A 13,160-nucleotide genomic window follows, 5' to 3' on the forward strand; every position below is an offset into this window, starting at 1 on the left:
CGCGCAGGCTCAGTAGTTGTGGCGCACGGGCTTAGTTGTTCCGCGGCATGTGGGATCCTCCCAGACCAAGGCTCGAACCCGTGTCCCCTGCATTGGCAGGCAGATTCTTAACCACTGCGCCACCAGGGAAGCCCTCTTTTCTGTTTTTGATACCGCATTCAGAAGGTACTGCTCACCTTGGGAGAATTTCAAGGAACAAAAATGAACAAAAACAGACAAAAAACTGAATACAATCTGTTATTAACTAGTTTTTAGAAATCATTAAATTCTTAACATTGCTACGATAAAAAGAAAGTCCTTTGAAAGGAGAGTTACTTTTAAATATAGTCGTAACTTAATCATTTTTTAGTAAGGAAAGAAAAATTTGACTAGGACAGTACTCTCATTGCTATTAAATGGGCTCTTTTTGATTAGATTTTAAAATTACTTTGTAGAAAAGTATACAAATGGCCTATGATAATTTGAGCAATATTTTATTAATATACTCAAAGCAACAAGTAAATATATACATCTTTGCTTTCATTTGTAGAGGATAGGAACATCTAAAATACAATGTATAGGTTGAGTGGGTAGCTGAAAAGAAGGCGCTTTTAACTGGGAGGGGTTGATTAGGGGTAGGTCAACTGGAGCCAAAGCATATATATTTTCCCTTCCATTTTTATTTTGACATAATTGACATACAGCAGTATGTGAGTTTAAGGTGTACAGCATAATGATTGGGCACAATAGTAAACACCATCTCATATACATACTAAATTAAAGAAATAGAAAAAATATTTTTAGAAGTGCAGCTGCAGGAAAAAGCTTTCCTAGTGTGGACATGAGAAAATAGAATTAAAAATAACCTGAAAATGCATGCCGAAGAAGCTGTCGTTTTTTTGAGAGCTGTTAGTTATCTTTTACCCCCTTTTTCATTCTTAGAGATGGAAGATTGAAGGAAACTGATCAGATCCTTGCTATTAACGGACAGGCACTTGATCAGACAATTACACATCAGCAGGCCATCAGCATCCTGCAGAAAGCCAAAGATACTGTCAAGCTGGTTATTGCCAGAGGCTCATTGCCTCAGCTCATCAGCCCCATAGTTTCCCGTTCTCCATCTGCAGCCAGCACAATTTCAGCTCACTCTAATCCGGTGAGTACATCAGATTTTCAAGAAGAACAGAACGTATTTTTCTAGTTCTTTAAGGTTTTGTATGGGTTCGCACTTCCTGTAGATTCTTTGTACTTCTTGGGTTTTTCCCTTTTTGTTGTATCTCTCTGTGGCCTGGAATATTTTTTATGTAATTATGATTAAGTTTATGGCTTCTAAAAAATTTTTTTTTTTAATTTTATTATTTTTCTTTATACAGCAGGTTCTTATTAGTTATCTATTTTATACATATTAGTGTATACATGTCAATCCCAATCTCCCAGTTCATCCCACCACCACCCCCCCCGCCACGCTTTCCCCGTTGGTGTCCATACGTTTGTTCTCTACATCTGTGTCTCTATTTCTGCCTTGCAAACTGGTTCATCTGTACCATTTTTCTAGATTCCACATATATGCGTTAATATACGATATTTGTTCTTCTCTTTCTGACTTACTTCACTCTGTATGACAGTCCCTAGGTCCATCCTTGCCTTTACCAATGACCCAATTTCATTCCTTTTAATGGCTGAGTAATATTCCATTGTATGTACATACCACATCTTTAACCATTCGTCTGTCGATGGGCATTTAGGTTGCTTCCATGTCCTGGCTACTGTAAATAGAGTTGCAATGAACATTGTGGTACAGGTATCTTTTTGAATTATGGTTTCCTCAGGGTATATGCCCAGTAGTGGGATTGCTGGGTCGTATGGTAGTTCTATTTTTAGTTTTTTAAGGAACCTCCATACTGTTCTCCATAGTGGCTGTATCAATTTACATTCCCACCAACAGTGCAGGAGGGTTCCCTTTTCTCCACACCCTCTCCAGCATTTGTTGTTTGTACATTTTCTGATATGCCCATTCTGACCGGTGTGAGGTGATACCTCATTGTAGTTTTGATTTGCATTTCTCTAATAATTAGTGACGTTGAGCAGCTTTTCATGTGCTTCTTGGCCATCTATCTGTATGTCTTCTTTGGAGAAATGTCTATTTATGTCTTCTGCCCATTTTTGGATTGGGTTGTTTGTTTTTTTAATACTGAGCTGCATGAGCTGTTTATATGTTTTGGAGATCAATCCTTTGTCCGTTGATTCATTTGCAAATATTTTCTCCCATTCTGAGGGTTGTCTTTTCATCTTGTTTATAGTTTCCCTTGCTGTGCAAAAGCTTTTAAGTTTCATTCTGTTCCATTTGTTTATTTTGTTTTTATTTCCATTCCTCTAGGAGGTGGGTCAAAAAGGATCTTGCTGTGATTTATGTCAAAGAGTGTTCTTCCTGTGTTTTCCTCTAAGAGTTTTATAGTGTCCAGTCTTACATTTAGGTCTTTAATCCATTTTGAGTTTACTTTTGTGTATGGTGTTAGGGAGTGTTCTAATTTCATTCTTTTACATGTAGCTGTCCAGTTTTCCCAGCACCACTTACTGAAGAGACTGTCTTTTCTCCATTGTATATCCTTGCCTCCTTTGTCATAGATTAGTTGACCATAGGTGCGTGGTTTATCTCTGGGCTTTCTATCCTTTTCCATTGATCTATATTTCTGTTTTTGTGGCAGTACCATATTGTCTTTTTTTTTTTTTTTAAATTTTATTTATTTATTTATTTATTTATTTATTTATGGCTGTGTTGGGTCTTCGTTTCTGTGTGAGGGCTTTCTCTAGTTGCGGCAAGTGGGGGCCACTCACTATCGCGGCCTCTCTTGTTGCGGAGCACAGGCTCCAGACACGCAGGCTCAGCAGTTGTGGCTCACGGGCCTAGTTGCTCCGCAGCATGTGGGATCTTCCCAGACCAGGGCTCGAACCCGTGTCCCCTGGATTGGCAGGCAGATTCTCAACCACTGTGCCACCAGGGAAGCCCCATGTTGTCTTGATTACTGTAGCTTTGTAGTATATTCTGAAGACAGGGAGTCTGATTCCTCCAGCTCCATTTTTTTCCCTCAAGATTGCTTTGGCTGTTCGGGGTCTTTTGTGTCTCCATACAAATTTTAAGAGTTTTTGTTCTAGTTCTGTAAAAGATGCCATTGGTAATTTGATAGGGATTGCATTGAATCTGTAGATTGCTTTGCGTAGTATAGTCATTTTCACAATATTGATTCTTCCAATCCAAGAACATGGTATATCTCTCCATCAGTTTGTGTCATCTTTGATTTCTTTCATCAGTGTCTTATAGTTTTCTGAGCACAGGTCTTTTACCTCCTTAGGTAGGTTTATTCCTAGGTATTTTATTCTTTTTGTTGCAATGGTGAATGGGATTGTTACCTTTCATTATGTAGCCTTTTTACTTGACATCATTCCTTAAAAAAAAAAAAAAAAAAAAAAAAAATTTAGTCCCTTAAAAAAGTTTACTCTAGGGACTTCCCTGGCGGTCCACTGGTTAAGACTTCGCACTTCCACTGCCAAGGGCCCGGGTTCGATCCCTGGTCTGGGAAATAAAATCCCTCATGCTGTGCTGTGCAGCCAAAAAATAAATTTAAAAAAAAAACAACCAATCTTATTGATCTTATCAGAGTACGAGCTCTTTAAAAAAAAGAAAAAAGGAAAAAAAAATTTGACTCTATTGGTAAGCAAATAAAATCTTGATTTTGCTTTGTAAAGTCACCGACAGCTGTCAGTGACTTTAAGAGGTCATTTCGTTTGGAATCTTGTGCAATAGGGTTTATGCAGAAGAAGTTCTTAACAGCTAACAGTTTTTCCTTGATCATCCCTTTTTTTTTTTAAGTTCTACAAAGGATCTTGCAAATCTCTCTTTACCTGGTTAAATGCAGTCACTATAATGATGTATTGATAATTTCAAGAATGGTTATGTCAGTAGCAGTAACAACATGTTGAAAGAGAAGTGTACTAAATAAAAGGGACCCTGTTAAAGCTCATTATTATGTCTGCACTTAGTTATTTAATACTAATCACAAAATAATATTCATAGAGATGTCAACTGTAATAAAAATCTTAGTTTTTCGTAAAATGTTTACAAATTCATATGGGGGCTTTGTTTTCAGGTTCACTGGCAGCACGTGGAGACTATTGAATTGGTAAATGACGGCTCTGGTCTGGGATTTGGCATTGTAGGAGGAAAAGCAACTGGCGTGATCGTGAAAACCATCCTGCCTGGAGGAGTAGCTGATCAGGTAAGCCACTCCAGCAGATTTTTTATGTTTTATCAAAAATACACCTTCATCTTTTACATTTCTGTTAGAAAGAAGAGACTTTGGCTTTAGACAATGTCAGAATCTTCTATTTTGCTGAGCTTGTATGTAAAATGTTTTTCTTAGACCTGGGGAGAAATACATTTCAAGAGAGACCTTGATTTTCAGTTACAGTTACAGACAGTGATCTTAAGACTCTTTAGAATCACAGACTAAAGCCCAGGTTGTGGTTTTGATCATTGTAGAGGTACATATCCTTTATTTTATGATTGTAAATCACGTTTATAAGCCTACTCATCTGTTTTATAGCCACAAGGTATTATGGAAAAAAGAATACTTCATTACTGAGGGGAGAAAAGCAAGATTCATCTTGTGCCTTTAGTGATGGGTCACTGGTGTCATCTTTGTATATGAAGTACAGCCTGTTTTTATCTCTTAGAGTAGTTCATTAAAGCACTGCCATTTATGCTATGTAAAGTTGTTGGAGCGTATGTGAGAAAATTGTAAAGTTACTAATTATGATTTACGTTTTAATTTGACAAGTTCTAGTGTCTCTTTTGCCTTGGTTATAATGTTTTGTATATAAAGCTGTTTGCTTTTGCATGTGTATTTGAACGTAAGTCACGTGCATCAAATATTTTTCATATTGGCAAATGAAAGGCAGATTTATGGGCAGCCTTATCAGTAGAGGTAACCTTATCAATTATTGAGAGTAACTCAATAGTATGTGCGTTTTCTTCCTTTTAAACATTAGCCAGTGTCATGCAGTATCCAGTGAAATTTCTCTATTTGACAGACTTGTGATAAATCAGCTTTACCTTGTGTATAGAGCTGCACTGTCTAATACTGTGGGTACTGGCCACATATCCCTTTTTAAATTCAAATTTGAATTAATTAAAATTAAATAAAATTACCACCCCAGTTCCTCCATTAGACGAGCTATATTTCAAGTGCTCTAGAGCAATATGTTGCTTGTAGCTTCCATATTGGACAATGCAGAACATTTCATCACTGCAGAAAGTTCTAGTGGACAGTGCCTGTATGGAGGCTTACCAGACTGCTGTTCACTTCCCTGGTTTATCTGAATTTAAGTCTCACAAAGATTTCATCTGCAAATGAGTTTTTTAGGGATGTTTATAATTGAAATGGCAAGGCAGAAAATTGTGGTATTAACTCAATGCTTTTTTGTGGTTGATACTGTATTTTGAGTTATATATATTTGTGAAGTGAGTTATACTTCATCTTTCCTTAGTGGCATTTTCTCTTTATTGTATCCCTCAAAAAATTCACAGAAAGAGTAGTGCTTTCTTGCATCGAGTGGGTAGACATCAAATTGAAAAGCTCATATCAATTATTGATTTAAAGAATATTTATGAATTTCATTTACTTATATCACATTTAATGAAGTTAGGATGCTTCAAAAGACAGTTAACATTACAACCACATGTTTAATGTACCATGATTGGTAATTCATGTAATAGCTCTTTTTTTGTTATTACTCCCGTTCCCTCTAAATGAGGGATTTCTCTGATGAAGTAAATAATAATAACAACAACAATCTGACTAATCAATCCCTTTTTATTCAGCATGGGCGATTATGCAGTGGAGACCACATTCTAAAGATTGGTGACACAGATCTAGCAGGAATGAGCAGTGAGCAAGTAGCCCAGGTCCTCAGACAGTGTGGAAATAGAGTCAAATTGATGATTGCAAGAGGTGCCATGGAAGAACCAACGGTGCCCACGTCTTTGGGCATCACGCTTTCCTCATTCCCATCTTCTACACCAGAGATGCGGGTAAGGAGATAAAAGCAGTTAATGGGAAAGTCAGACTGTAGCACTTAGATGACAGTGGTGTTTATTTAGAAACTAGACTTATTATTTTTTTAAAAATTTATTTATTTATTTATTTTTGACTCTGTTGGATCTTTGTTGCTGTGCGTGGGCTTTCTCCAGTTGCGGCGAGCCGGGCTACCCTTCGTTGCAGTGTCAGGCTTCTCTTTGTGGTGGCTTCTCTTGTTGCGGAGCACGGGCTCTAGGCACGTGGGCTTCAGTACTTGTGGCGCACGGGCTTAGTTGCTCCGTGGCATGTGGGATCTTCCCAGACCAGGGCTTGAACCCGTGTCTCCTGCATTGGCAGGCGGATTCTTAACCACTGCACCACCAGGGAAGTCCGAAACTAGACTTATTAATGTTAGTGTATTAGTGCTAAAGAATGAAACAAAATTCAAATGTAATGAGGTTTCAGCACTAATAATAGTTTATTAAATAGGAATAATGTCTAACAGATGAAAGATAGATTGCTTAAAAATTCTAGATTACTGTTTTTGATTTTTCTCTAAGCACATTTATGAGGAAAATGTTTTGAAGTATGGATAAATTTTAAAGAATTATTTACTACTAATACCTAAAACATTTAATTCTATCTTTTTCTTATTTAGAAGTGTTTCTGTAAGGTGGGCTGTAAGTTCCAATCATGCCCTTTCAACACCTTGCTTCTTAGTGTCTTTTTTGTGGGCAAGGTGGATAAATAAAGCTTACTAAAACCTTTCATTGTTGTTTTCAGGTATGTCATATAATTGTTACCAGATTTGTAATAAGTCGCTATTCTTGACCCAGTTATATAATTTTTTTTTAGAGAAAAGTTATGCTTTCAGGGTTGTAACAAAAGCTGTATTCATAGGCAGAGCATTCCATCTTTGTTCTTAACTTGGTGTGAAAAAAGCTAGAATGTTTCAGAATTATTATAATGTAATGGTTATCTCAAATAGTTCAGGTCACAAGATGATAGTGGATTAAATATCAACAAAATAATTTTATCCAGAAATTTCTTAAATATGTAAGAAGAGAATTACGACCAATTTCTATATGAGCTTTATAGCAAATGCAAGTTCTACATTCCTTTCTTATAGATCTAAAAACAGTTATTTTCTAAGCAGTTGCTACAAATTCTTTTTTTTAATATTCTAACCTCTTCCACAAGCCCTTTAAAACTTTATTAGAACACTTGAAATTTCCATGATTCTGTTGTTTTTAGCATTGAGTTTCGTTGCTATTTTTTGCAGGGAGAAAGAAGTAAAGAAAGAAAGCCTGTTTATGAAAGTATTTAAATGGCATTCTTTTGTGGTAAACAAAACATTTTATTCAGCAATATATAAATGAATGCAATACCAAAAACCACTTGATGTAATTGAAAGCTTAGAAAAGTATCTATTCTGTGCATATCATCATTTGTGAAGCTTGTGCCCCTTTTAAAACCATTCGATAGTCAAATTGCCACCCTCTAAAATAGCACTTGCATAAGTCTTATTAAAAATAGAAGACACATTTGTTTCAATTGAAGCAGATTTCATCCTGTCATTTTCTTGTAATTATCTAAACTTTAAACTTTTGCTAAGTTTGCACAGATAATTATGTGCAATGAAAAAAATAAAACTTTACTATAAAATTATATCTCATTTAGGTGACTTATCAGTGAGATACAGAGTGTACTTAAAGAAAATCAGAAAGCATTACCAGCTCACCCTAACCTGCATGTCCATTCGAACCAAAGACTTCATTCTTCTGTTATCTTCCTAGGGTTCTCTGTGGAATCTGCTGACACCACACTAGTATATAATGCCAACAACTTATTGATGACTTACTGAGCTAGTTCATTCATGCTTTATTCAGGGAGCTTTGCCCTTCAGTCCAATACATAATAACAAGTCTACATATTAGAGAAATCTGCTTTCAGGTACCACTCCAGGAATGAAGGAAATCAATGTGGAAAGGCATTCTTTCCTTCTAAAAAGCTTTTTGTATTAAAGTTTGAACTTATCAAGCAAATACAAGGATAGTTTTAATTAGCTGTTTTGGTACATTTCACTGGCTTTCAAAATAATCATCAGTCTATTAATAGTATATCTGGAGGATAGATTCACATTCATGGTGTTAGAATCAGCTTTCAACTTAAGATAGTAATAACAGCATGTCTTGAGTGGGCAGTATGGCCCCTACATTCTAGGAGGAATTTACATACTGTGCAGCTTTTAAGAGCAGGGGTTCTGCAACCAGCCTACCTACATTTGAATTCTGCCTCTACTAGATTGCTGTTTGTCCTTGGAAAAGTTTGTGTTCCTCAGTTTCCCCAGAGAAAAATTGACAGTAATTGTACCTACCTCATAGGCTTATTCTAAGGAGTAAATGAATTGAGACATGACAGGTGTCTGTTATATAGAAACTGCTCAGTAATTGTTAGCTGGACTTGTTCTTATTCCTGACAGACAGTTGAGCAAAGTGATGCTTAGAAAAATTCAGTGGCAAAGCTAGATTTGAACTTGTTGATGTGGATTCAAAGTATGAGTTATTTTAACTGTATTACATCCTAACTTCTTCAAAAATGAAGATGAGCCATCCCTGAAAATAGAATTTGTTAATAAGAAACTGTTTAATTTTTTACATTTTGCATGCACAGACAATAATATATTTCTCTGCTGGGGGTGTTCAGCTCTACTCTTGACATTCCTTCCGAGTAAAAATGTGATGCTCAGTCCAAGTTGTCAAGATTGAAGGAGTAATCCTACTCTATAATTTTCTAGCTGAGTTCTCTAACACCCAATTACATCATATTATTTCTAAAGATTGTGGCTTAAAAAAGATTATCTTGTTTGTTTACATGTTTATTTATGTGTATATTTATTTATCAATTTTATTTTAGGTTGATGCTTCTACTCAGAAAAGTGAAGAAAATGAGACATTTGATGTAGAACTCACTAAAAATGTCCAAGGATTAGGAATTACCATTGCTGGTTACATTGGAGATAAAAAATTAGGTAGTTTTTAAACATTAATATTCTATATCTTTCATCTTGGCAATTGCCTCCAATATCTTTGTCTTATGAAATATTGAATCAACATAATGTATTTTCAGATTGTCATAAACTGATGGAAATCTTCCTTAGGAATAATTTAGTGCAGGTGACTCTGTTATTTTATTTCAGACAGACAAAACCATTGTCTTTTTCTGTAGCGTAAGTTTCTACTAGTGGGTTTCTTTGTGTGGTTGGTTGATTTATATCTGTGCAGAATTAGGATTTTATATTTGGAGAATGGAGGATGGGTATTGTTTGAGTGTGCTTTGTAAATAGTAAAGCAAAACAAAGCAAAAACAAACCTATTTCTAATCTTAGAACCTTCAGGAATCTTTGTAAAGAGCATTACAAAGAGCAGTGCTGTTGAACATGATGGAAGAATCCAAATTGGAGACCAAATTATAGCAGTAAGTACACATTTAATAACAGCTTTGTTAATTTTCATGGTTGAGAGATGCATTCTCCTAGTTCACGCAGTTTTGAGAACTACAGGTAGCTCTATACTAATTGAAGCTTGCTTTGGTGGTTTGAGCTGTCATCACAATTACTCATTATTTTGTGGAAGTCAGAGCATTGGATAGAAGCTTTATTGATGCCATTTCTAAAGGTGGGACACTGTCTTGAATAACTGCTGGTACATCTGCTTTCTGGTTTTAATGAGTTTGGTACATTAATACTCATACTTGTATTTTAGCTGCAGATGCTCCAAAACTAAAGACCAGACATTATCACTTTTAGTGTACTTGAATCTGAAATTGGGTTGTGTGCATTTTTTTACATCAGCAGAATGACACTATTTTTGTTGGCACCATGACCAGGGCTCCTTTTAGCTGTAAGACTATAAAGGAATAAAAGAAATAAAGCCAGATCCTCTTGATTAGATCAAGCTCATAATTGTATCCTAGTAACATTAGTATGTTTTGACCATATAGCTATTCAAGGTAGTATAAAAAGAATCCAACTTTCAGTTCAGTGTTCAGTGGAAACTGGACTACCCTAACTACTTCTCAGAACATGAATCCCAGAGACCCTGCATCAAGGGCTTTCTGGTTAAATAAGTTTAGGAAAAACTGCCTGTGATATCGTTTCTTAGGGATCCACAATGCACATTGAAAACTCAAAAACTGAGAAGTTTCCCAGTAAAGAAACTTGTTTAACTCTTTTACTTCAGAGGTTCCTAAACTTTTGTAATCATGCTTTTTCTTCCCTCAAACATATATTAATATTCTTTGGAGTACATTTTGGGGAATGTTGATTTATCTTAATATATATTTGTTTATGTGTAATGAAGTCTCTGTTTTCGCCTTGGGATCTTAACAGTAGTTAAGATAGAAGAGTCCTTGTTCACTGCAGCATTATTCACAAGAGCTAAGATGAGTAAGTGACCCAGAGGTCCATCTGCAGATGAATGGATAAACAAAATGTGGTATATACATACAACAAAATATTAGTTAGTCTTATAAAGAAGGAAATTCTGTCACATTCTACAACAAAACCTTGAGAACATTATGCTAAGTGAAATAAGCCAGGCACAAAAAGTCATAGCAACAGAAAGTAGAACAGTTGTTGTGAGGGGCTGGTTAGAGGGGGAAATGGGGAGAAGTTGTTCAGTGGGTATAGTTTCAGTTTTGCAAGATGAAAATGTTCTGGAGATGTATCGTATGACAACATGAATATACTTAACACTACTGAACTATATACTTAAAAATGGATAAGACAGTAAATTTTATGTTTTGTGTTTTCTTTCACATTTAACAAAAAGATAGAGATGTCCTTTATCAGTCTCTGCTCTTTGCTTCTACATTGAAACTCTGTGACTGTTCTTGAACTTTGTTCTATAAAACTCCTAACTACACCTGTTTACCTCTTGAAATCTGCTCTAAAGACCAAGTTGTGCGTGCCACCTAAGCTGGTCATATCCTGGAAAAGAGCTTTCCTGTTGTATCTCTATTTTAACATACAATGAAAATTAACTACTTTACTTTTTTTATTTTGGAGGAAAAGGAGAGGGAGAGAGTGAATATATACATATTCTAAATCCATATCTGATAAAGAATTAAAAATTGAATATATAGCTAATGTACTTGCCCCCCAGGCTATATATTTGAATCCAATAGAAAGCTTTTTTAAAAACCAGCATTCTTGAGATATAACTCACAGAACATACAATTCGCCCATTTAAAGTGTATGATTCAGAAGCTTTTAGTATATTTACAATTGTGCGTTCATGATCACAATCAATTTTAGAACATTTTCATTACCTTTAAAAGAAACCCCATCCCATTAGCAGTTACTCCCTAATTCCTCCATCCTCCCAGCCCTACACAACTACCAGTCTACTTCCTATCTCAATAGATTTGCCTATTCTGGACATTTCATGTAAATGGAATCATTCAATAGGTGGTCCTTTGTGATTTGCTTCTTTTGCTTAGCATGATGTTTTCAAGGTTCATCTATGTTGTAGCATGTATCAATTCTTAATTTCTTTTTATAGCTGAATAATATTCCATTGTATAGACATACCACATTTTATTTATCCATTCATTAGTTGATGGACATTTGAGTTGTTTCCACTTTTTGGCTATTACGGACAATGCCACTGTGAACATTCATGTACAAACTTTTGTGTGGATGTATGTTTTCATTTCTCCTGGGTGTATACTTAGGAGTGGAGATGCTGGATCGTATAATTCCATGTTTAACCATTTAGCAAGAAGCAAGATTCCTTAACCTACAAAATTGGGATAAAGACACTTCCCTTGTATGATTTTTAGGAAAACCAAATGAGTTATTTATTTAAAATACATAGTATGCTTGGCACATAAGTACAGTTTAATTAAGCAAATATTTATTGAGGGTCTGAAATGATTACACATTTAAGTCTCAGAAAAGCTTCCTTTCAAGCTTGTCATTATTTTCATTCTTATATAAGTGGAATCTCAAATATAATTTTGCTTAGACAAGATCAGTGCTAAAGGAAATTTTTGACTCAAAAGCAGAAGCACCCTTCTTCTGAAGTATTTTCTTGCTTTCAATAAAATCACTGTCTTTGCTGTCATCAATGTTATGATTTTTAATTTTTAGCAACATTCTCTTACTTCAAAGTTGGAAGCACCTCGACTTTTAAGGAACATCATGCAGTACTTTTGATCATGCATTAATTTTGTGCAAAATACCATCATCTTGTGGGCTTTTGAGATACGGGTAGGAAAGTTCTTCACACTAGTTCTTCACACTAGTTGCTTTTCACAGCTGCTGTGTTTGATTTTTTTTTTTTCAATTTTGTCCTAGCAGCAGCTATTTGGAACTATACTCTGTTTTTATTTTGTAATTGTTGAGGTGGTGAGAAGATTAAGAAATTATTTCCTACTATTCTGAGGAGGTATTATTTTGAAACATTAACTCTTTTGTTATAAGATTCCTGTTTTACAAATTGTGCACTGTTGACCCCTAGAGTTTCACTGTAGACATTACGGGGCGGGGAATAGAGACTTTTTTTTCCACATTATATATTGGTATTCTGTATAGGAATTATTTAATAAAAGGACTATTTTTTTTAAAGTTGACCAACCTTGTCATTAGATAAACTCATATACTCATTTTTTTAGATTGGTATACAGAGATCCTTGATAAAAGCAGTATAGAATTAACATCTGATTTAAAAAAATATTAAACAAGCATATGTTGATAAATAAGGAAAGGTATCAAGTGTTGCCTTTGGTATTCTGTGACTTTGTTAATAGTCCCAAGTTTTGTATGTGTGTATAGGTATAGGCCATGTTGGAGGAGGGCTTGGCCAGCTAGATTGAGTGTGCTAAGGAGCTGGGCTTTTCCATTTGTTCTAACTAGGATTTCTCCCCTTACTTATTGCACCTGTTAATTGCGGTATCTGCACTGCACGTTATGAGGATGTTGGATCTCTCCTTGAGATAGCACATAGGCAATTTACTGCCATTGCACCTAGTTCCACAGCACTTTTGTCTCTGGTACAATTGGATCTGAAGCCACCTCTTAACTCTCTTCCTGTGATATTGAGG

The 13,160-nt window shown here is 35.5% G+C and overlaps 1 protein-coding gene across 17 annotated transcripts in view; it reads left to right on the plus strand.

The window, feature by feature from the left end:
- The window catches only part of MPDZ (multiple PDZ domain crumbs cell polarity complex component), a 362,584-nt gene that overhangs the window by 248,127 nt on the left and 101,297 nt on the right, over positions 1 to 13,160 (plus strand). For all 17 annotated transcript variants that reach the window (XM_059924722.1, XM_059924725.1, XM_059924723.1 and 14 more), the window contains 5 exons: positions 922 to 1,135; positions 4,125 to 4,253; positions 5,858 to 6,067; positions 8,970 to 9,084; positions 9,442 to 9,530. In XM_059924722.1, the coding sequence (XP_059780705.1) occupies positions 922 to 1,135; positions 4,125 to 4,253; positions 5,858 to 6,067; positions 8,970 to 9,084; positions 9,442 to 9,530 (757 nt within the window). The remainder of the gene's footprint in view (positions 1 to 921; positions 1,136 to 4,124; positions 4,254 to 5,857; positions 6,068 to 8,969; positions 9,085 to 9,441; positions 9,531 to 13,160) is intronic.

The sequence above is a fragment of the Balaenoptera ricei genome, chromosome 6 (genome assembly GCF_028023285.1).
Source record: "Balaenoptera ricei isolate mBalRic1 chromosome 6, mBalRic1.hap2, whole genome shotgun sequence".
NCBI lineage: Eukaryota > Metazoa > Chordata > Mammalia > Artiodactyla > Balaenopteridae > Balaenoptera > Balaenoptera ricei.